At 43.4% G+C, this 26109-nt stretch overlaps 1 protein-coding gene across 1 annotated transcript in view; it reads right to left on the bottom strand.

Moving 5' to 3' along the window:
* Positions 1-26109, bottom strand: part of LOC126095456 (O-acyltransferase like protein-like) — a 359981-nt gene that overhangs the window by 138117 nt on the left and 195755 nt on the right. Inside the window, exon 4 of the mRNA XM_049910248.1 lies at positions 22696-22784. Coding sequence (XP_049766205.1) covers positions 22696-22784 — 89 coding nt within the window. The remainder of the gene's footprint in view (positions 1-22695; positions 22785-26109) is intronic.

Below are 26109 nucleotides of genomic sequence, written 5' to 3'. Positions count from 1 at the left end.
TCAAATCAATTGTGAACTGTTGTGAGCTCGTGACATGGTGAATTATCATCCACAAAAATTACGTGGATGTTTGGGAACATGAAGTCTATGAATAGCTGCAAATGATCGCCAAAGAGTGGAGTATAACCATTTACAGTCAATGATCGGCTTATTTGGACCAGTGGATTCAGTCCATTCCATGTGAACACAGCCCACATAATTACGGAGCATCACCAGCTTGCACAGTGCCTTGTTGACAACTTGGGTCCATCGCTTCATGAGGTGTGCACCACACTCAATCCCTACCATCAGCTCTTGGCAACTGCGAGCCGTAATCATTTGACCAGGTCACCGTTTTACAGTCGTCTCGGGTCCAACCGATATGGCCACGAGACCAGGAAGGATGCTGCAGGCGATATCGTGTTGCTAGCGAAGGTACTCGCTGCGGTCGTCTATACGTCCCACATTGATTTCTGCAGTTAGTTCACGCAATGTTGCTGTTCTGTTAGCACTGGTAACTCTACGTAAATGCCACTGCACCTGGTTGTTAAGTGAAGGCAATCAGAAACTGCGTGGTCCGTCTTGAGAGGTAGTGCTTGAAATTTAATATTCTCGGCAAACTTTTGACACTGTGGATCTCGAAATATTGAGTTCCTTAACGATTTCCGATATGAAGAGTCCCGTGCGTCTAGCTCCAACTACCGTTCCGCGTTGGAAGTCTGTTAATTCCTGTCTTGCGTCCATAATCACATCTAAAAGCCTTTCACACGAATCACCTGGGTGAAAATGACAGCCCTGTCAATACCTTACCCTTTTATACCTTGTGCACGCGATACTACCGCCCTCTGTATACGTGCATATATCTGTGCCATGACTTATACACCTCAGTGTATATCTGAAATAAAGAAATACAGTATTTAAAAAAAATTCGGATCTTCAAGCTTTGTCAACTCAGGAAAATACTGTTGTCAGCAAATTCTTCGAATATTAATTTAAATGAGAGTGTTAAGAATTCTGTCTAGAAAATATTTGTATGAGGCATAGCCTTGTACGGAAGGAAACGAGGATGATGAACAGTTCAGAGGAGAAGAAAATAGAAACTTATGACAAGTCCATCTATAGTAGAATGTTAGGCATCAGATAGGTAAAGAGAATAATGACGAGGAGGTGCTGAATCGAACCGAGAAAAAAAAACATTTATGGCACAGCTTGACTAAAAGAAAAGATCATTTGATAGAAAATATCCTGAGGCATCAAGAAATCGTCAATCCGAAAATAAACGGAAGTGTCCAGGCTAAAAACTGAAGAGATTTGATAGAAAATATATGAGTCATCAAGAAGTAAATAAACGGAAGTGTACAGGGTAAATACTGAAAATGAACACTAGGGCTTCATTGCAGTAAGCAAGTTCTAATGACTGTATGTTTCTTTAGCTATACAGGGGCTTGCAGAGCATAGGCTGCTGTGAAGACTCGCATTAAACCAGTACTCCGATTAAATACGACAGCGAGAAATAAATGTCGATACTAGCACAAAGTGTCGATTCTCTGCTAAAATTCCTTTTTTCCGAAATAATTTTCTGGCGCTCCAACCGTCCTGTATTCAAAGGCATTTGTCTACGAATAGCCTCACGGATCTTTCGATGCATTTATAATAGGTGATTCCGTGATGATCTTACAAACTTTTAGGGATAATTAGAACGATAAATATATCAATTTGAGGTAATGGACGTGGGTTCGGAATCAAAGAAGTCGATAATCGAAAGTCGTACTGATGCCTGTGACGGTGGACTACTTCTACTGCAAGCTCTTTGCTTTCCGTATTTTCTGAGGAGGTAGTATGGAAAAAAACGAGAAACATGCCAAGTATACGTGGGCTCTAAAATGCATATCTTAAGAGCTATGAGAACTTATTCATCGATGCTACTGTGAAACACATCTCCTCTACCGAACAACTGCTCATAACTCTTAACGTAGCCCATGGTTATTGAACATTCGTTTCTTGTTCTGGTCCATACTGCCTGTTGCCAAAACAGGGAAATTAAATAGCTTGAAGTAATAGGAGAGGAATCAGAATGATTTTCACTTACAACCCTCGACTCTGTAGTTTATGAGAAACTGGAGACGGTATGCACCAATTCATTTTGGCTTATGTGGCGGCATATTAGGGTACATTGACATGCGATGTCAGTGTGTGTACCAGGACTGATAATGTTTTCCTGCAAAACAAAGAAAATAATAATTACCTACTTTTAATTCTACGGGGTGATAATTAAAACATTTATGAGTACATCACGTATTGCCAGCTACGCCTTTTGGTGGAATGTCGCAAGAGAACATGCAATCATTCTCAGAAAGGGCATCGTTTCAGTTGAGATCTGTATCTTTGCGAGAACTGGTAATTTATTAACGTCAATAGATATGGAATCACACCATCGCTTGTATGGAATTACATTTAGACGAGTGTCAGCAACACTTACGCAGACCCGATTTTATTTAGCAAACGCACAACAGTCCTAAACTTGCCGTAGTTTTTTCAAACACATAGTGGAACGACTGCACGTAACTGGTCAACTGAGAAGGATACAAACAGTTGATTCATCGGGAAAGCTGAAGATGACTCTGTGAAATTCCTAATTTCCACCGTATTAGACAACTAGTATGCACCATAAGAACGGTAGTGAGTGACGTTAACGTTTTCTGATCGCATTTGGAAACTTTTCACGCGCTGGATTCATAACTGAATCGAATGGAAAGGAAGTGAGTAATAGAGTATCAAATTACACTCCGATATTCGCCGTGCAGAAGATTCTACAGCAGGTTTAAGGGGTGTCGAGACTGGCTACCAGCGGAACGGCAAGGAATTTCTTGCTGCGCATTCGGGATGCCACGGCACCAGACTTAACTCGCGGCGGCTGAAGATTCGAAAGCTTGAGCGTAGCGTCCTGATGAGCTTTATTCAGCACCGAAAATAAAGTTACGCGGCGGGACGTCTTTGAAATCTAATTTACTCCCGTAACTTAAGAATCTGCCGCTAGGGGAATTCCTACTGCGGCGTTCGTTCCTGACGGCCCCATCCACTTCACGTGGAACACAAACACTGTCTCACATAAAAAAAACCTCTCTTCAGTAATAATCATCAATTCATACATATGCCAATATCTATATTTGTTTCCGTATAGCGGGCTGGAATGGCCGAGCGGTTCTAGGCGCTACAGTCTGGAACCGAGCGACCGCTACGGTCGCTGGTTCCAATCCTGCCTCGGGCATGGATGTGTGTGATGTCCTTAGGTTAGTTAGGTTTAAGTAGTTCTAAGTTCTAGGGGACTGATGACCTCAGAAGTTAAGTCCCATAGTGCTCAGAGCCATTTGAACCATTTTTTTCCGTATAACGCCATTTCTCGTAGTGACTGACAGCGTACTTACTGCACAATACAACACTGTTACGTTGTGCCTGAAGAATGTTCAGTTTTGTGTCAAGTTTTGCTTTAACTCTCTGCAACCTATAGTGCGATTCAGATCAGTGGGCACCTGGCATTTACCATCCAGAGTAACGACATAGTCGCGACAGATACTATTTGCAGACACCCACCACAAAGCTCCCATCACAGCGGCCTTAACAAATAGTTTCAAACTCTCTATCTCCTACAGAACTCTCGCAAGAAAATAGAAAATCTGAAATTTACTTACAGCACAGATCTCTGTATTTGTCAACGTGCAGTAATATGAAGATTGAAATCATGTGACACTATAATCTATATGAAGTCTTTTTATTTCCTTTCCTGATGGGCTATATTCGAAACGCGTAAATGAATAAATTTTAACAGTAAGTGTGTTGTTGTTATTAGTGGTTTGAAAGCTGTAAAAGAGACGTGCTCAGAATAGATGTATTACCGATACTCGCAAAGTGGCACTGCACAAAGCTCTTATGAAACAATGTTGCCAATCCATGTTTAAGTCTTGTGAGTTCCATATGCAAGAAAGCTCCGTATTTTGAGTTCACTGTAGAGTTGAAATATTCATATGTGGATAAAGTCTCTAGCAGGTACTGTATTTCGCTATACGCTACGCATTGACTGTCGCGTGGCCACCAGCGGATGTAGCAAAATTTTAGCCACACTGCAAGGCCAGATCAGGTCAATTCACCTTAGCAAAAAATTTGTAAATCACTTGGAATGAAGTTATTTTATCTTATCCTTGTAAACAAAAGTCGCTTATAGGACTTATTTCTGGAAAACAAGGAAACTACATCAGGTCTCAGTGCAACATGTGAAGTTATCATACCATGAGGATGCCGACTGCTAGAGGTTAGTCACCTCTCAATGAGGATTTCAAGCAAAAACTAGTTGTAAACAGTAGGTATACTATAAACGAAAAGTAAGGAACGATCATGTGTGCAACATACAACTTACGGGGTAGGCGAGTAGAATTGCATTCGCAGCTATATGGTAATCAGTGTATGCGTAAATGACAAAATGTGTATAGGTGTCACACAGTGTGACTACCACCTTCACCTGCTTCAAAGCTTCGGACATTCTTTTAGTCTCAGAATCCTCACTGCCAACATAGCTTTCACACTTTTCTATTACGGATGTCTGTTGTATGTGTAAATGTCAAACAGTAGCCTTTTGTATTTCCTGATATTGGATCATGAGGTTGTGGAAGTCTCTGTTGGTTCCTAGAAAACGACGAACAAATTATTGTATCCGATTTACTATAAGCAGGCGTCAACTCAATCAAGTTCGCCTCCTTAGCTGAGTGGTGAGCGCGGCTGACTGTCATACAGCAGGCCCTGGTTCGATTCTCGACAAGGGTCGGAGATTTTCTCCACACTGGGACCTGGTGTTGTCTTGCCCTCATCATTATTCCATCATCGCCAACACGCAAGTTGCCCAGTTTGGTATCTACTGAAAAGATGTGCAAGCCGGCAGCCGAACTTCCCCTGCTATGGTTTCGCGGCTGTCTATGCCATACGATCACTTCACAACTCAGTCAAGATATACAACTTAATTCACAGTACTGCAAGGAATCTGTAGCAGGGAGAACTGTAAGTAGCCACAACTGCGACCATGGCTATATAGGTAAAATGTCACCAACCCAAGGTAGCGTTTAAAGCCCGCGTTCATCGACAGTATGTTTAATCAAAAAGCCACAGGTGACGGACATTGTCTTACAAACAAGTCATCCAAAGATACATTGCACTAAACATACGGGAGGTTTTGGCCGCCGAAGGCCACACTACGTCAGGCCGGAGGTTCTACTGTCTCCACCATCAACGTTATAGCAGTCAACGTGCTATGGTCCTCATATGGGTGCTTGTGTGAACTACTAAATTAATGGACCGGACGTTTCACTGAAATACAATAACACTGTTGCGGTAATGGGATTTTACAATTAGCGTTTGCTGCACTAGAGGTAAAATTCATAGGCCTAGAGTAAAAAAGGCAAGAAATATTAGAAGTTAATTAGTATTTAAAGGACGTATAGTACTGACGCTATGGCTGTGTGGTAAGGAGTGAGACTGTGAGTTCAAATGTCTGGGGTTCGACTCTAGGAAAGTAACGATCTTTTCATGTTTCACATTTCACTTCTTTCACCTACGGCAACGGTTTCAACGTGCAAATGTATCTTGGTTACGTGTTCACACTGAACTATAAGTTTCCCCACTCCCTATGATTTGCCGGCTAAGTCCAAGTGTCGCAAGAAAGCAGGCCATGCCACCCCCAATAGGATTATGCCACGCAAAGCGCTCTGATACCCAAACCAACCTTAAGCTATGTGACAGGTTTACTTATACTACGACTATCAATTGACTTTCGATGTAGCTGGTTTTTATTTCCTGGCAGTGCAGTATACGTGAGTTACTTCGTTCGTGGTTTAGGGATAGCCAGCCTTCTGAGATATTAAACCTAAGTTTCTTGAGGACACACTGCGGGCTGCATCCAGAACGCAATATAGCACATCCTCCTGCTGTTCATGTCACGTTATGGAAGTGTGCTCTTCCAGCAAGACAGTGCCAGTACATATTTCCAAAGTGCTGCTCAAGTCTTTCGTAAACGTCCTTAGCCAACATTGCGCCTCACTGAAAATGGGAAGGAGAAGGAAGGCACTCTGGTCTGGCATATATTACCAGCAGTATGCCTTCAGCCACGTCAGCTGGTGGTAGTTGTGGGGAATACTATTTCCCTAGATATCAGGCAGTTGTAAAGGGAATTGTGTACAATCAGTCACAGAGTAAATGGTTCAAATCTTTGAAATACAGAAATAAGCCGAAATGTTTTCACCATGTCCCTCCCCGACGTTGCATGGTGTCTGTTGGTGTTGCAGATACGTGATGCCTTGAGTATATAAACGGAGTAGAGACTTAGGGATTATCATTTTATCAACGCTACGGGGAAGAAAATGCGTGAATTCGCTGACATACATAACTATAATAAAATAATTATGGCCAGTCACCTGTGAAGCAACACTCGAAAACGGAGAAACTTGTCGGCTGTTCCCGTGACGCGGTCGGGAGCATCTATGAAAGTGTTTAAGGACTGTCAAACCACGAGCACACAGCAAGTTGTTGGACGTCCACACCTCATTACAGATGGTGGAGGCTCGCCTGCTCTGTAAAGCAGTATACATGGCGGTCTGTGAAATATCTGATAACAGGTTACAATGACGCTGCTGGCACAAACGGTATGAAGTACAGCGTTCAGAACGCACTGTTGAACATGGGACCTCACAGCAGACAGCACTTACACTCAGGTGACTAAAGTCATGGGCCTCCCATTGCCCGGCGTAGTGCACCAACTCGACGAGGCTTGGACTCAATAAGTCGTTGGAAACCCTGAAGAAATATTGAGCCATATAGCCTACACAGGGTGATCCATTGATCGTGACTGGGCCAAATATCTCAAACGAAAAAACTACGAAGAACGAAACTTGTCTAGAATGAAGGGGGAAACCAGATGGCGCTATGGGTGGCCCGTTAGATGGCGCATTTTTTTTAAATAGGAACCACCATTTTTATTACATATTCGTGTAGTACGTAAAGAAATATGAATGTTTTAGATAGACTACTTCTTTCGCTTTGTGTCAGATGGCGCTGTAATAATCACAAACATAAGGCTCACAATTTTAGACGAACAGTTGGTAACAGGTAGGAATTCATTGCTACAGGCGTCTAAGCTAAATTTTTTACACCGCCCTGTTTTCGGCTGAAAAGTTTGTTCGTTCTCTTGTTTCAATGACTGTAATTAACGTCAGTTTTCCCTCATTTTGCTCTTGTCGCAGGCAATTCCGTTAACGATATTTTAAGTTCATCAGCACCGCGAATTTCTGTGACTGAGCAGTGACAACTTCCTCTCTCGTTCTTTCCCGTCGGAATGCTAATCTCCAGCTTGCTGAATTGCGCACAAGCTCTTAAAATCTTTTCTCTTGCTACCATTGAGGCACATCTAATCTGATCAATGTTGCTTCTAAGTTATTGTCAAGTCGTTAGTTCGTAAGGGACAGTAACATTTAAGAGAATTTTTGTTATATAATGAAATTTACTTCATGCAAAGGCACTGTAATAAATCCAGTGGTATAAATTACAATATTTTACTTCAAGCCTCTCAAGCTCATTTTCAGATGCATCAGCCAATAGTTTAAGAACTATATGTGCGGAAGAATATAATACTGGGTTTAACGTCCCTGTCGACATCGAGGTCATTAGAAACGGAACACGGAGCTCGGGTTGTGGCTCGGGTTGTGTCAAGAATGGGGAAGGAAGTCGGCTGTTCCAATTCAAAGGAACCATCCCGGCAGTAGCCTGCAGCGATTTAGGGAACTCAGGGAAAACATAAATCTGGAAGACCGGACAGGGGTTTGAACCGTCGAGGTCCCGACTTCGAGTCCAATGTGCTAATCAATGCGCCACCAAAAATATGTGAGGTACGACTAAAACTTATGTTAATCTCTATTTGCAGGCGTTTCCATTGCATTATGTTAAATAAGTTATTTTGTTTGGTTCCAGGGCGAAATTCCTCCTACTTAAATTAAGCACAGTGCGGCCATTGCATTTAGGGGATGTGACGCCATTATCAGTGAATGTCAGAGAAGGAAAGTAGGTGGTAGACGTATTACCGCACCATTTCTAGCAGTTTTCAAACCAGAAGCCTAAATTAAGGACATTAGTGGATTGTTATAAATATACGAGGGTCGGAACTTTCATAGTGGCAACAATTTATTTACAGCTCGTACAAAATAGATACGTGTTTCAAAGTTTTACTACCTTCAGAGTAGTCACCAGCATTGTGTATAACCCGCTGCCAGCGATGTGGAAGTCGTAGGATACTCTTAGGAGTACCAGATGTGTTGACAGTTCGAGCGATGCGGTCTATTGCCCGACGAGTTTGCAGGAACTCTAAAGCGAATACAGTGAAGTGTTTCCTTCAGTTTAGAAATCGAGTTGAAATCACGAGGGCTTAAGTCAGGGGAATTTAGTAGGTGATATAGCACTTAGCAGCCCCATCAGCCAAACAAATCAGTAACAGCTTGCACTGTACATACTTGGGCATTGTCCTGCAAAATGATAGTCAGGTCCTTCAGAAAGTGTCATCACTTCTGTCTCTAAACTGGTCGTAGGTTGTGTTCCAAAAATGTACTGCATAGAAACACTGGTGGCCAGCCACGAACTCATTTCCTGTGACAACCTCTTCATCTCGGAGAAACACCTGCAACCTACGTCCTTAATTATTAGGTACATGTATTCCAATCTCTGTCTTCAGCTGCAGTTTTGACCTTGTAGAGCTCCCTCTAGTATCATGGACGTTATTCCGTGATGTCTTAAGAGACGTCAGATGTCCTACATCCTGTCCCTCCTTCTTGTTAGTGTTTTCAATATATTCTTTTACTCCGTGATTCTGCGGAGAACCTCCTCATTCTTTACCTTATCAGTCCACCTAATTGTTAACATTCTCAAATGCTTCAATTCTGTTTCCGGTTTTCCCACAGCATATGTTTCACTACCATACTATGCATACCATAAATTCTTAGAAATTTCTTCCTCAAATTAAGACCTATGTTTGACACTAGAAAACTTCTCTTGGCCAAGAATGCCTTTTTTGACAGTGATAACCTGGGTTTATTGTGCTGCTTGGTATCTTAAATCCTTAACTTCACCTACTTAGTGATCATCAGTCTGATGTTAAGTTTCTCGCTGTTCTCATTTCTGCTACTTCTCATTACTTTCGTCTTTCTTCGATTTACCCTCGATCAGTATTCTGTATTCACTAGACTGTGCATTCCACTCAGCAGATTCTGTTATTCTTCTTCACTTTCGGTGAGGATAGCAATTTCATGGATATTCTTTCACTGTAAAGTTTGTTCCGCTCCATACTACCAGACTTTAAAACTCAGTCGACGCCTCACACTGTCATTAAATTATAGCAGCATTATGTAGTCATTAACTTATGTAACAGACAGTCGTAGATTAATCTCTGCAAAGCATAAAATGTAGTTTTGGTGACAAATGGTTACTCACTCAAAATTCAAATGGCTCTGAGCACTATGGGACTTAACTTCTGAGGTCATCAGTCCGCTAGAACTTAGAACTACTTAAACCTAAGTAACCTAAGGACATCAAACACATCCATGCCCGAGGCAGGATTCGAACCTGCGACCGTAGCGGTTGCACGGTTCCGGACTGGAGCGCCTAGAACCGCTCGGCCACCCCGGCCGGCGTTACATATTCTTTGAGAAAATATCTCTACTCTGTCATAGAAATAGAAAAAATAGAAAGCGGCATTGTCCACTTCAGGATAATGAAACTGCAAAGAAGGAATAATAATTCAGAACAATACAATCTCAACATATACAGGGTGTTCGATTATTATAGGTACTAAAATTGTTTTGTAATTTAATTATTAATGTAATAGACAATCGAATATGAATGTCTTTAAAACATAAAATAGAGTTTTAGTGACAAAGAGCTACTTAACTTACGGGGAAATAATACATCTCTGTCATACGAATCAGACAAGTTTCGTGTACTTCAATGAATTATATTTCGAAACCATACTATCGAAACAGATACGTAATAAACATTCTTCATTCAGAGCAGGATTTATCTCATGGACATCTACTTAATGCCACTGTAAAAATCGTGGGATGCATCTTACGTCCACGCTGAACATCAAATGTGTAAGATACTGTCTACTATTTTTACATCAAACATATGTGAATGAGAAGAATTCTGTTCTGGACAACAAATTGCCTGGTACGCAAACAACCCCAAATGACACTATCGAACCACGAGTAGCCTCTGTGTCGCTTGTAATACAGCAGGGTCCACGAGGATGAAATCAATCTCATGAAATGATATAAGCACATTACGTTAAGAAATGTTGAACATTTGATATAATAGTATGTTGTAACATCGACTCCATTTCCACAATGGTGCTCTTCATAAATGGCCTGTGGGCGTATCTCCGTTAGCGCTGTTTGAAAATCATATGCAGGAACATCAGTGACAATGAAAGTTTCAGTCAAGCTTTCAGAAATGCCCAGGCACCCTAATACGAAAATTCGATCATACTCAGTGTTTTTGACTACTGTATGTACGAACGAAAAGGGCGACTAGGGAAAAATACAATCAGATAATCTTAATAAGCGTATGTCACGGAACCAATGCTTCCCCCTACATCAAGGTCGCACAGATGCACTCCCTCCAATATGTAACACTGTTAATGTCTAAGGCAATCTATATTTCAAAATACTGCAAGTGAAGCGTAAATTATAGTGATAAACTGACCTCCTTTGATTTTATCATGATGGCGCATACGTAACTAGTAATAAGTACCATGGGCTCCCAAGTACCTCCACTTGAACTTTTGGGATGTTTTTGTGATGGGATATTTAAAAGCTTTGATACATGGAGGAGGGGACCAAACAGCGAGGTCATCGGTCTGTATGAGAAGACATGCTGAAGACAGTCTTCACGTGAACGGTGACTGTATGAAATACTTGGAGACACTGTTGCAAGTGTACTCAGCGATAATACGCGGACTGAGGAAATTACTCAGTCGTAATGCGCCTCATGGGTGAAATCACTGGTTTTGGAATCTATGTTTATTAGGAATATATTGTATCATATGTCCTCTACTCGCCACTTTCATTAGCACCTATAAGAATCGAACACCCTTTGTATATTAAGACTATTTGCTTCAGAATTATTATTCCCTCTTTGCAGTTCCGTTATCTTGAAGTGGGCCATACCAGTTTTATTTCTGTGACGCAGTAGAGGTATTTTCTCAAACATTGCGTAACTATTTATAACCTAAACTGCATTTTATGCTTTGTAGTGATTAATCTACAACTGTCTTTTATATGAATTAATGGCAACATAATGATGCTATAATTTAATTTGCCATAGTTTGTGTCTTTACTATGTCGCTGACTCTTGACATACTAGTCTTATATTGGACTGCTTGAAGTTGTCGAAAGTAGTTACAAAGATCAAGGATAAAGATAAATAAAATAAAAGAAAAGCGTGGCTTCGGCACGTCTATTTCACAAAACAAGGGCATATTAAGCTACGGACTCGCCAGTAACACTATCCTTAAGAAGTAATGGAGACCATCATAGACAAAATGATCGTGTCGTGGTCAATTATCTCCCATGATGTTGTCCTATACCTCTATGACTGGTATTACTTTGATTCACGACATTAATTGTAGAGAAAATTATTGAAAATTTTCGAAATATACGTCGAAAAGCTCCCAAGCACTGAATTACAAAGTACATAATGTTTAAGTTATATTCTACTCAATCAGTTGTGGGAGTAACAAACCACAGAATATTTAACCTCCGTTCTCAGCAATCAATTCCTGGACATTTACTGCCATGCGTGTGGTCTGGTTTCCCCATCTGACAGATATTTGGAGCTCTCAACTATTCACGCAACACAGAGGCTAGACACCGCCACACGTGTTCGCGTTTCGTGGCCAACACGCCAGTGTATGTAGCGACTGGGTATGCGGCGTAGACCCAGTGCCGTTTCCACATTAAACAGCGTCACAGTACCTTCCGCCACAACAGTTATTAGATTATTACTACCTACATCTTTTCCGTTGGTCTGCTCTTAAGCGCTTTACTTGTAGCTGTGGTACTGTATCTTATAGTAGGAACAATTTTGCTTTGAATGTCCCTGTACCGGATGCCTGTTTAACCTACTGATGATGTCATAACTACTGGACATCTGTGCTAGACCGGATCTCGAACTCGAGATTTTTCGCTTACCGCAAGCAGTCGTATTATGCTACCTAGGCGTTTCGGAAAGCATGTCTCGAACTTCCATTGTCACTGGCGTTTCTGCCCAACATTTGCGAACAGTAGTAATCGAAGTACTCCCACGGGCTATTTGGTAATAGCATCAGTGTGGGAATGGGTTCGGTGTTACTACATGCTCATTACCTCAAATGCTCAAGATGTCTTAATGTAATGTGCTTGTACCGTTCCATGACACTGACTTCATCCTCGTCGATGCTGTTGTATCACACGGGACACTGAGGCTCCACGCAGTACAGCAGTGTTAGTTGGGTTGCTTGCACGGCAGGCGCTAACTGCCCAGATGGGGAATGGCTAAGGCCACATTCCGTTCTGGCCTACCTTTACGACCCTAATTTGCACTGCCTGTCATTTGAGCGGAAATAGAACTTTGATTACCTACATTCTCCCTGCCGTGTATTTAAGTAGGCTGCACGGCTCAGCAAGCAGAGACGACTGGCGAGTCAATCGGCGTATCCACTTCTGGAGCCGAAGCGCAACCTTCTAGTTACACGCCCCCACGGGCTCAGCATTCATTTGCTGAGCACAGGCTTGGCGACCCTGGGGTTCCTGAGCTGGGGACTGGTAAGCGCCGCCAGCCCCTGTCACCGTAAGCTCTGGGCGTACTTCAGCGACCACCGTGCGGCGCGGCGGTGGAACGTTGTGTGTCTCAGGGAATGGGGATCTTGGCTTGACCGCCCGGATCGCGAGGATGGAATGAACCTCTATAAACAAACCCTCAATCTCAAGGTGTGCTGCGCGCTGATGAGATGCATGGCTGTTGAGTTGGAACAGTCGTTAGCGGGCAACCTCTGGGGAACCTGCCGCACCTCAGTTGTATAAGTCTTACCTAGGCACGCGGGGCTCTGTCTAGGTGGACTCCTAGTTCCCTAGCTGCTCGTGGGACCGAGATGGAACCCTCGAACTTTTCTTCTACACCTCCCAGCGGAAAGGGTGGGCCTCTGGTAGGTTCTAACACCCAATCTAACAAGAGGGCTCGTGTAGCCAGTCCTCCTGATTCAGGTAGTAGTAACAGAACGCATGCTGCTTCGGAGAATGTGTTTCTCATAATTAAAAGAAAATATGGGAGTTTTGAAAAAGTTTCGCCATTTTATGTACAGAAGGGCTTAGAAGGTATTGCTGGCACGTTAAAGTCTGTAAAGCGCTTGCGAAATGGCACCTTGCTAGTTGAAACATCTAGCTTCCAGCAAGTCCAGAACCTTCAGAAGGCACAATTTCTTGTGGAGTTTGAGATAGAGACTGAATTTCACAACACCTTGAACTACAGCAAGGGTGTTGTGACTTGCGGAGATCTCGTTGACATTCCCCAAGACGAACTGAAGTCTGAATGGTCCCGGGAAGGAATTGTCGACGTGTAACACGTTATGAAACGGGTGGATGGTGCTTTCATGAAATCTGACTTATTTATCCTTACGTTTAACAGCACCAAATTGCCAGAGCATGTGAGCGCAGGTTTCCTACGTCTCAGTGTACGGCCTTATTACCCCAACCCCATGCGGTGTTTTAAATGCCAACACTTTGGCCACACTACTCTCGGCTGTAAAGGGGAAGCCACTTGCGGGAAAAATGGTAAAGCCGCCCATGAGGGAGTTGGTTGCTCCTCTCCTCCCAAGTGTGTCAACTGCTCCGGGGATCACCCTGTGTGGAGTAGGGAATGCAGAGTTTTCCTTGAGGAACGGAAGATCCAGGAACTTAAAACCACTAAACGCATCCCGTATGGTGAGGCAAAGAAAATCTGAAATTCCATGCAGCCGCCCACGTTCGCTGCCTCCTTTTCTTCTGTTCTGAAACAGCCAGTCTTGAAAACCGATGCCGTTACACAAACGGAGGTTGCTACTGTCAGCACTAGCACCTGAGTTTGTCAATGTACATGTGCTGCTGCCGTTCCTGTGAAGCCTGCTACTCCCCCCTGGCCTTCTGACCAGGCCGTGGTAGCTGACATCATGGAACTTCCTGCTCCTTCCTGGGTCCAGTCTTGTGCATTGCCCAGCGCTGCTACAACCCCTACTGTTTCTGAGGTTTTGGCTCCAATGCCACCTCAGGCCAGAAAATCTAAACCGAAGCCAAAGGTAAAGACTCGCCCACTGAAGGAGACTGAAGTTATACTGTCAACTGATGTTGATGTCATTCTCTCGACTCCTCTTCAGAGGCGATGGAGGTTGATGTCAGACTGTGGCAATCATCTCGCCCCAAAACTGAGCCTCCACCTGTTGTGGGCTCTCCTCCCCGACAGAAAGTGAGGATGAAGGTACTCCCACCCTGATAGATGGCTCCCATTATACAGTGGAACATGAATGGATTCCGGGCACATGTGGAGGAACTTAACCTCCTAGCACGGCAACGTCCCCTGTGCTTGTGTTTACAGGAAACGCATTTCAAACCTTCTGATGCTCCTGTACTAAGGGGCTATACGTTATATCGCAAAGATGACCTGACTGGAGAAAGGGCCAAAGGTGGAGTCGCAGTGTTTGTCAATAATGACCACCACTCCTCTGCTCTCCCCATGGATACCGACCTGCAAGCAGTTGCAGTTGAAATTCATTCACGTCAGAGGCTTACCGTTTGCTCCCTTTATTTACCCCCTCTGGATGCAGTGAACTTCGAGGCTCTCGCTGATCTTATCGACCAATTCCCAGCCCATTTCTCCTCCTGGGAGACTTCAATGCCTATCATGTCCTGTGGGGCTCCACTTCTCTTTGCGCTCGAGGTCGAATTTTGGAGAGCCTCCTAACATCTCAAGTGTTGTGCATCCTCAACACAGGTACTCCGACCCATTTCTCTACTGCAACAGGGTCATTCTCAGCCATTGACCTATCTTTCTGCTCTCCAACCCACACCGACTCTGTTCACTGAGAGGTCATTGACGACCTTCATTCCAGCGATCACTTCCCCATTCGCATTCATCTCCTGGATGGTGTATTGCTGAAGCACAGGCCGCCATCGTGGATGATTGGCAGAGCAAACTGGCCACTGTTCACTCGGTTGGCTGTCTTTGAACGCCACAACAGCGTACAGGAATGGGTGGAACACATCACACTTGTGATCCATCATGCTGCTGACCTGTCCATACCACGGTCTTCTGGCCCTCTTAAGCGGCGCCTTGTGCCTTGGTGGAGAGAAGAGTACCGTTCAGCCATCCGGGACAGGCGTGCGGCTCTTCGACGATTTAAATGCCGCCCAACAGCGGCCAATCTTACCGCCTTTCGAATCGCGAGAGCCAGGGCACGCCGTGTCATTAAAGAGAGCAAGAAAAGGTCATGGAAGGAGTTCCTGGACTCCATCAACCGTTCCACTTGTTCCACAAAAGTATGGGAAGCCATCCAGAGGATTTCCGGTAAACGCAGCCGTTTACCAATAGCTGCAGTCCTGAACCAGGGATACTTCCAAACGACACCCAGAGCCATTGCTCAGACGCTGGCAGAACATTTTGCACAAAGTACTGCCACTGCAACCCAGGATCGAGCGTTTCGTCGCTACCGTGCGACTGTCGAAAGAGCGAACTTGGACATTCAGACGAACAGTTCTGATGCCTACAACTCCCCTTTCTCCATGTGGGATCTTGAATCGGCACTTAATGAGACTTCTGACACTGCACCAGGTTACGACCGCATCTGGTACTCCATGCTGCGACATCTGCCAGCGGCGTCAAAGAAAATCCTCCTTGAATGTTTTAATCTCATATGGCAGACAGGAGTGTTCCCTACCTCCTGGAGGGAGGCAATCCTCATCCCTCTACTCAAACCAGGAAAGGACCGCACATGTCCCAGTAGTTATCGTAGTATCGCCTTGACAAGCTGTGTCGGAAAGACCCTGGAACGGATGGTTAACCGTAGTCTGGTCTGGCTGTTAGAGACCAGACCGCTCCTTAGCCGCTTTCAGTGTGGATTCCAAAAATTTCGGTCCACGGTCGACAACCTGACCCTCCTGGAGGCGGCTATTCAGCAGGCTTTCCTCCGTCAGCATCACAGTATCGGTATCTTCTTTGATATCAGTAAGGCATATGATACTACTTGGAGACACTGTATTCTTGCACAACTGCATCAGTGGGGCTTTCGTGGCCGCCTCCCCATTTTCATTCGGTCTTTCCTGTCTCAGCGGTTTTTTCGGACCCGCGTTGGTAACACACTGTCTGATCGCTTTGAGCAAGAGAACGGTGTCCCCCAGGGCAGTGTTTTAAGCGTTACCCTCTTTGCCATAGCCATCAACAGTATAACGTCTACAGTGAGGAGTCCAGTACAGTGCTCCTTGTTTGTGGACGACTTTGCTGTTTTCTGTTCCTCCTCCAGTGTTGCAACCGTGAGCCGTCAGTTGTAGCTAACAGTGGGGCGGTTAGAGGAGTGGGCTGCAAAGACGGGTTTTCGGTTTTCTGCCGATAAGTGTGTTTGTGTTCATTTTTATCGTTCTCGTCGTCTTTTTACTTTGCCTGCCTTGCATATGGGGGATACTGTCCTACATTTTAGAGACACAGTGCGTTTTCTGGGCCTAATTTTTGACTCCAGGTTGTCATGCCTGCCACACCTACGTGACTTGAAAGCCAGAACTCTGAAGGCACTGAACATCCTCAAGTGCCTCAGCCACAGGTCTTGGGGAGCGGACAGGGCGCGTCTCCTTCAGTTTTATCGGGCTTTTGTGCGTTCACGGCTGGACTATGGGTGAACAGTATATGGGTTAGCAAGGCCGTCTTATTTGCAGATCCTTGACGCTGTTCACCATTCTGGGATTCGACTGGCCACGGGTGCTTATCGGACCAGTCCCGAACCCAGCCTCTGTGCTGAGGCTGGCGAACCACCACTTACCATCCGCCGGCAGCTCCTGCTGGTGCGCCAGGCATGTTTCTTGCAGCTCCCAGCTCGCCTGCTCACCATCTTGTTGCCCATCCACCTCTGGACCGCCTTTTTTCCCGCCGTCCCCGGGCTACGTTGCCGTTTGGGATCCGTGTGCAACGTGTGATAGAGTCCCTCGGTGTGGAGTCTGTACAACCCCAAATCCTGCCACCCTGGTTACTGAAGAGGCCCGGGGTGATTTTAGATTTATTGCAGTACAAGAGAGATTGCACTCCTGCCACTGTTTTTAATGCAGCATTTTCTGCCATTGTATCTGAGCACCACGACCATGTTGCTGTTTTTACGGTTGGATCGAAACAAGGGGATTCCATTGGTTGCTCAGTTGTTTTTCCGGATCGTGTCCTCAAGGTCCGACTGCCTCAGACTTTTACTGTCTTTGGTGCAGAATTGTCTGCGATCTTGCGGGCACTGGAGCAGATGAGGCTTTCTTCCTCTTCTAAATTTCTTGTCTGTTCCGATTCACTCAGTGCCTTTCACTCATTGCAACGTTTGTACCCGGGAGACAAAATAGTCCAGACCATCCAGGATGCCCTCCTCCGACTACAGCGACTGGGGAAGGTTGTAGCTTTCTGCTGGGTTCTGGGGCATGTCGACATTGCTGGGAATGAAAGGGCAGATCCCGCAGCCAAGGAGGCGTGTCTCGATCCACAAGTATCTCAGTGTGCTATCCCCTTGCACGCACTCACCTCGCCGTTGAGCTCACGAGTCATACGTCGATGGGAGGATGAGTGGCTGGAAGTGACTGACAATAAGCTCCGTATAGTCAAGCCCACAACGCGTGTGTGGTGTACTTCCTTTCAGCCCCATCGACGGGACGAGGTTCTCCTCACGCGGCTTCGAATAGGCCACAGCCCTATGACACATGGCTTCCTGCTCCGGCGAGAGGACCCTCCAATGTGTGGTGCTTGCGGCGTCCAGGTCACGGTGCGTCACGTTTTATTGGATTGCATTTTATTTTCTGACCAGCGGGCCGCAGCTGACTTGCCAGCGGACCTGCCATCTCTTTTAGGCAACACTCGGACCAATGTGGTTAAAGTTTTAAAGTTCTGTGCCATGTCAAATGTTTTTACAAAGATTTTAGGGAGAGGATTTTAACTTGTTCACTGTGTGACAAGCTCGCCCATATTTCATGTAAGTGACCAGCCAATGAAAATTTCCTGTGGCATTCTTGTGGCTATTTTTTCCCTTTACTTAGGTTTTACTTTCTTGTGCAGCATTTTCCTTCTTTTCCTGATTTCTTTGAGTGAGTGCTTCAGTTTTATTAGGTCTGTCCACATTCGTTCCTTTTAATGTGTGTCAGGGCGCTGATGACCTCGATGTTGAGCGCCCATAAGCCCCAACACACCACCACCTGTTACGATAAGTGCCAATGGACAACAGCTTGCAACCAGTCATCCACCAGGTCGTAGCATCGTTATCGGACTTCAAAATATTTCTTGGAAATTTCTACCACCCGACATGTCAGACAAAACAGATACCATTCAGATTTACGCATTTCTGTAAAAAGAAGAGGACGGCTCTTTGAAGCTTTTTTCAGTGCGAATCCACAAATATCGCCAGAACTCCTACGACGATTTGCGAGGAGTGTGTTTGATAATCAAGGGACGCTGTATTGCAGCGTACGGTAATTTGGAAATTTGAATCGGTGAGAAACCGTGTCCGTATGGCCGAATCTGTTAAGACAATCGCTCATGAGAAGCGGTAAATTCGAATTTAAGTCCCGGTCAGGTACAAATTTTCAACTTTCGCCATTGCGTTACCACAATGACCGTGCGGCTAGCCGTCAAGATTTCCCACACATTGATCCCCTTTCCTTCCACTTCTACATTTCATATTTACTAGAGTGACACTTCTCAAACATTATATCCTATGTCGGACTTCTTCCAAACGAGAGTTAACTACTCTGATCACGGGTTGGTTAATACCTGCTGTGATCTCTCAGTACCTGTTTTAGTCGTAGTCGCCTAGGTAGAACTGGTACAATCACTTGTATGTGCGTTAATGGCTGTAGTACGCTGAGACCTAGCAAACCTCACTTCCAAAGTGTACCCGCAACAGACCAGAATAGAGCTGTTTTTTTTCTTTTTTAGTCTACGACGACTGTGCTGCTCTTGATGTATCACATTTTGACTCTGATATTACTCAGCAGGTGCTTTCCAAAGGTGCCTTTCAGCCAGCCGCAGTGGCCGAGCGGTTCTAGGCGCTTCAGTCCGAAACCGCGCTGCTACTTCTGTAGCAGGGTCAAATCCTGCCTCGGGCATGGATGCGTGTAATGTCCTTAGGTTAGTTAGGTTTAAGTAATTCTACGTCTAGGGGACTGATGACCTCAGATCTCAAGTCCCATGGTGTTTAGATAAAAAAAAAGACAACTTTCATCACTCAGCTGTTACTACTTTAGCAGATGAAATGTCTGTTGAAGCAGAGATATCATTATACCATCGAAAACCCCGAAGGAAAGGCTCTGAGCGCAGGCCATGTGAGCCGGCTGGTGTGGCCGAGCGGTTCTAGGCGCTTCAGTCTGGAACCGCGCGACCGCTACGGTCGCAGGTTCGAATCCTGCCTCGGGCATGGATGTGTGTGATGACTTTAGATTAGTTAGGTTTAAGTAGTTCTAAGTCCTATGGGACTGAAGACCTCAGAACTTAAGTCCCATAGTGCTCAGAGCCATTTGAACCAACCAGGCCATGCTAGCATTAGAATTTGTTTTCTTGGCTGAGGTTTTGCAGGGAACGTGACATCAACATGTGTTGGCTGAAACGCTGGTAAAAACTCTTATAAGAACAGACACTTTTCCTCAAGACCGTGGAAAAGAGACGACCTGTTCCGGGTGTGTTAGGCGGGCCGTGATTTGGGCTGTGGGGTTGGTAACATAAATATACTGTATGTTACGAGTGGTGGATGTAAATGTTGCGATGTCTCGTGAGACGAACGCACAGTCATTAAAGTCCCATTCTAGTACCTTCACGACATGCACGTTGGGGTATATTGCGTAAATAGTAATTGCTTAGTGGGTTATACGTTTTTCGCAACTATCTCTATTCTTTGTATTAATTATCGATAAAAACAAAGCCTTATTTTGGCAGTATCATAGTTGGCGAGTAACAAAAATCTGGCGTTCGCAATTGCCGTACCAGAGTCAAACCTGTTTAACGACCGATTAGTAATACGAAGTGTGTTCAGGACCATATGCACATGAATGCTTTTCGCGACCTTTTGTTTTTTTCTTTCTTTTTTTTTATAATATCTTATACCATCAGTTTGCTTTCTCATTACTTCTGTAGACTGTTCACCAGCCATACGTAATAGCACGTTTTGTGCCTTTACCTTCTGGACCTGTCTCTCCATGAATTTGTTGTTTATTTTTATCCCTTCCAGATTATGTCTCATGGGAGTCTTACATCGTAACCAGCAACAACACACACTAAAAATATTACAAAAACATTCAAATTAGTAATTTTCATTAATAATAAATGGCATTAACAGCAAAGACCACAATAAAGGCAATTAAGAATGAATACTGATGATTAGTTTAGCACGTTCGAAGCTGTGTGTAGGATCATCAGATGCGGGAGCGATAGTGAAAGAGGAGAAGATGCAAATGACAGTGACAACCGCTGGTAAGAGAGAAAATAATTTCCATAGAGCGCTCTCTAGGCAAAGGGGTGGAAAAGCTTGTGAGACGGTGGGTTGAAGGAAGTGAGTTGCCGACAAATATATGGAAGTATAGCTACTATGACACAACGGCGGCCTTTAGCTTTCTTTTAAGTTTGAATGGAATTAAATGTTTCTGGTAGTTTGAGGAAAATTCTTCCAAAGCCTGATTTGTGACACAGAAAATGACCATTGAGGAAATGGTTGTGTTACATAGGGGTAAACAGAGGATTTTACTCTATTGAGAACGAGTATTTCTGTTGTGCTGTACAGCTGGTAGTATAAGGTCCGAAGATAAATGAGAGGGGATGCAATGTTTGAGGAAACGATAAAGCAAACACAAGGTATGTCAGTCTCCAGACTTATCGGCGTGTAGCTATAGTAACTGTTCATGGACAGGATGGTGTTTCCCAAATAGGGTATGTCATAATTTTTTCGCACACAATCATTCATACCGAGTTCCGACCGGCGTGAGCTCTCACATGAAGATCTTGAAGAAGATCACCATAATCAATTATAGAAAGTTTAGTGATTCTACTACTTATTCTTTCAAGCTCGAGAGGAAATACATTTCCATCTTCCACACAGAGAGCAGTTGTGTATTTAGTCTACCTGATGGTCCAGTATTATCTCCAAGTTCTTTTCAGAAGAAGAAAAAGTTATTACTGCGCCATTTTGATATAAGGGTGGAAGAGATTCTTTGAACTGAGAGGTCTTCTGTGAATGGCTAAGATTGCTTCCATCTGAGGTGGGGCTACGTTTCAAATCTATGATTTGCATCCTATCTCGTAAGACAAGTAATAAAAATTTACAAGTTGGATGCCTGTGCGCAACATTTGCTTTTTCGAAGATCGTTAGCGTATAAGTAATATCTTCAATAAGAGCGAATAGCAGCTGTGCTTTCTGTAGTTGGAACCCAACTGATTTTGTTAATTTGGGTTACGGTACAACGATTTATACAAGAATGTTTAGAGGTTTCTTCAAGCAACGTCAATAATTTTCCGTATCTTTCCTTCCATACTCCCCAAGCTAGTCAGTACATATATTTACAATAGCTAACACTATGCACACCGCGAACAGAAATATAAATGTATTCCGCTTTCAGTGTTCCAAATAAGTCGAATCCACGAGATATGGAACAGAGAGGGAACAGAGTGCTCGTTGCATACAATCACAGGTCCGACTGAGAGGGTTTCGTATACAGGACATAATTATGTCAGTCAAATCATATGGAAGTTAAATATTTTCATCGCACAAAACGCTCAAGGCATTCAGATAACGCCTCATTCAAGTCAGATTACTGTCACATACAAGCACTTTGTTTGAATTCAATGTTCAAGTACGGGGATAAAGTTTCATTTGTTTGAAATTTAAGTTTAAGCGTAGTGTGTTAACTTCCGTTATGGTGTTATGGAGCTGGGCGGTAAGCTATATGTCCGTCAGCTCAAGTTGGAGGTAACGAAGAGTTACATCTAAATTAGTATTCAACGTGCGAAGTCTTGGACTCTCTTTAAGAACTCATGATGAAATGTTTCAGTATTATTACTGAAACGTAGACAGCCTTGGCTGATCAATAAAAGACTGCCGTGAGAACTCGACAATGTTCAATGGCATGAACTTGAATCTGATATTTCCGTACGATTAATATTTATTTGGTAACATCAGTCTTGTTTGACACGTGTATTGCCAAATGAAGCTCCCATTGCATTAAAAGTAGAGCTCAAATAATTGGAAAAAGCACCCGTAAGAGATTTTGTCATTGCTCCATTTTCCATTAACTCAGTTTTTCCTAGTGGCAGTCTTAAGTGCAGTCAGAATTTACCGTCATTCATCAGAAAACAAGTGCATCGTGTCGTCTTTGTGGCGCACGAGCGCACCCCATGCGGTGGTAGGCAGGTGCTTACCAACTCTCGGCGACCCAGAGGTTTGATGCTGCCCCCAGTGGCGCAGCGTGCACATCACCAGTGCGGCACAGTACACCGCCAGAGCCAGCCTGCAACAGCACACAATGCGCTATGGTTCGTGTCTTAAATGGTCTCAACATATCCCTACGAACTAGTAAATATGAAAACTTGAGGTATGTTTCCAGTCTATATAATTCAATAGTGAGACCAATAGTGAGTTCTGTTATTATAGAAGAAACTATCAACCTCGATTGCGGTAATCAAACCAACCTTTACTAGGTTTCAGCCCAAATAATTGAGCCTTCTTCAGAAGATATAACTGAATCTATAATTTGTCTAAGAGGCGATGGTCTAGGAATAAAACTAAAACAGTCTGAATAGGCATGGTCTAGAAATAAAATTAAAACAACCTGAATAGGCTTGTATATTAGATTATCACAATTGCTGACTGTGCTGCAATGTGAAAGTACAAAAATACTGCAATTAATTTATTTGTCCTGACAAGATCAGTACCATCAGGCCCTCTTTTACATCTGACCACATATTATATCTTACGATGTGTTCATTAACAGTCACAAGTTATCTTAAGTCTTACATTTAATACGAGATCAACACCTACACTTAGAAATAATTATACATAACGTAAGTGGTGGACTATAAGAGAAGCTGTAGGAGGAAACAATTTCATGACAGTTTATAAAAATTAGAAACACAAAAACTAACCACGTAAAATCAATTTGATAAGGGTGCTGGAAGCAATAGGTGTGGCAAATGACGTTGGACAGTGATAGAAATAGGGATGTGATGGCAAACAAATAATTAATAGTGGAGAAAGGTAGGTCCCTTGTCTAACTGAGAAATGAGAATATAAAGAAGCCTAAGTAAGAGATATCAGAACTATTTGCTTTACTGTTTGATGGAAAAAGTGGCAATTTTGAATTTCTAAGAGAACAGTTTTTACGTTGACAGAAGGAAATGCGTAAGTATTTTCTTGAACGTAAAAGGGGATTGGACTGTATGCAGATTGCATGGTAGATTGTTGTAGGGGCAGGCAACAGTAACAAGGAAGTTTCTTTGATGAATGGGCACATCTCGAATGTTACGTAAGTGATACCTTGTGTTGCACCTATGATGAAACTACAGGTACTTGATTTTAGATGGTTGGTACTGGGATGCATGTGTGCTGAGAAGCCAGTGGAGTTACCGTAACAGATGGTAGTCAGATAACTTTGTGGGAACAACCGTCGTAACCAGCATCAATAAACGGGTGTTATAGATGTAACGAAAACAGACATTCAAGGTTAGTTTTAACTAGAGTTGTAAAACTACGTCAGGCTACCACAGACTACCACAACTAAGCGTAGGCTACTATAGTGTTCCGAGTAGCTCCGTTCAGTTAAGATCGAACCTGCGTTACCTGTACGTTACGTGTGTTGCAAACTTACCGGGCGTTGCCTCATAACGATCTCTTTCTTTGCGTATGCGATATCTTACTAGATTCCCTAAAAACCGAAAGCGGGTCCCGTCTGGAAACTGAATGAGGGTATATAAATGGCCGGGTTATCTACGGGATATCTTCGTTCTACATAGGTATCCTCACGTCTATTACTTCAGAATAAACAGTATCTACAGTAAAACTAAAACTGAAAACGTTTAATTCAGGTTATATTCGAAAACTGTTGACTTGTAACGTGAAACAGAGTGATGTTGTAGTAAAAATAAAGAAAACAATGCCGATTTATCGTATAGCGCTTGAAAACGCAATTTCCTCAGCAAGAAGGTAAAATAAAAATGAACCACAAACAAAAATATATCGAATATCGTTTCAATACTTCTTTAAACTTATATAAAACATGTTTGTCTTCCGGCCTCTGTGACCGAGCGCTTCTAGGCGCTTCAGTTAGGAACCGTGCTGCTGCTACGGTCGCAGGTTCCAATCCTGCCTCGGGCATGGAAGTGTGTGATGTCCTTAGGTTAGTTAGATTTAAGTAGTTCTAAATCTAGGGGACTGATGACCTCAGATGTTAAGTCGCATAGTGCTTAGAGCCATTTTTGAGCCATGTTTGCCTTATTCGTAAACAGCTTTCGTATTTGTCAGTAATAACGATAGGTTCTTGCCTTTGATCATGATGAAGTACTTCTTTTGAATACCGAATAACGACAATAATTATATGTAATTTTATGTATGGTGATTTGAACTGTACTTGCATCAAAAGTAACACTATAAGCTAATTTTATTACTTATAAACGTCAATTTACGTTTTTCAAAGATATATACTGCAGAATGTGAAACGTCCCCTTAGAACAGTTTATACAAGACTGTGCTTAACCTGACACACAATATTTTTTTAGCGCAACGCAATCTGACTATCAAAGATCCCTGCAAAAGAATGGCCCTGAGTAACTTTAACCTATACCTTTCACAAATCACTTACCTCACAAAAATCTTCGTTACTCGAACTACTGCAATACAGCGAGCGCCACTATTGCCAGCTAAATAAAAGATTCAAACTACAGAAGGCACTAACTACTGACAGGGATAGTTAGCAAATGAAAGATATTAATAGAGAACAAACAATGTATTTACCTTAATAGTCATAAAAAGCCATAATATATACAGCAGTTCATGACATCCATTTTTACAAACTTTCAAAACTCCGCCATCTCTCTCCCCACATCCACCACTGCTGGCGGCTCACCTCCAACTGCGCAACGCTACGCGCTGTTCACATCCAGCTGCCGCTGCCTAACACTACAATGGCAGACAACAATGCAAACTAGCCACAGACTGCACACAGCACAGCCAGTGATTTTCATATAGAGCGCTACGTAACGTTGCCAATAAGAAAACATAAACAGCCTACTTACATAAAGAAAACATAAACAGCCTACTTACATAAGGAAAACATAAACAGCCGACTTACAAATGCACTACCACTGAACAATGTGCGGGTCTAATTATGTGCAACGCAAATAACCAACCAAACAAAAATACGAATATGTTTCTTCCCATACCAATTCGACCAGTACAACCGATAATCCTGTTGTGTCGCTCCCACCGACATAGGGAAAACAATGATCAAAGCTTACAAAAGTTTATTGACAACGAAAGGAAATGTCAGCTTATAAGATAGTAACAAAACCACAATTTCGGTGTCTCACAGGTATGAAGACTTGACAATATGGCGATTCCACAGTCTGACATAGTTAACCATTTAAGATCTTCACAGACAAAGAGACTTGTATGGAAACTATTCCAAGTCCACTGAAGCTGTCCTGAACAACGGCAGCTTAGGAACCGAAGAGTCTTTCCTGGATACAGTATGATTGCACCAAGGGAAAAAGCGATGAATGCTGAATACAGCAGCGTCGGTCCCACGATGGACTTTGATGGCATCCTAAGACGACGGGATG

This window comes from Schistocerca cancellata, chromosome 8 (assembly GCF_023864275.1).
Source record: "Schistocerca cancellata isolate TAMUIC-IGC-003103 chromosome 8, iqSchCanc2.1, whole genome shotgun sequence".
NCBI lineage: Eukaryota > Metazoa > Arthropoda > Insecta > Orthoptera > Acrididae > Schistocerca > Schistocerca cancellata.
This window is presented reverse-complemented; position numbering and strand designations above follow the sequence as displayed.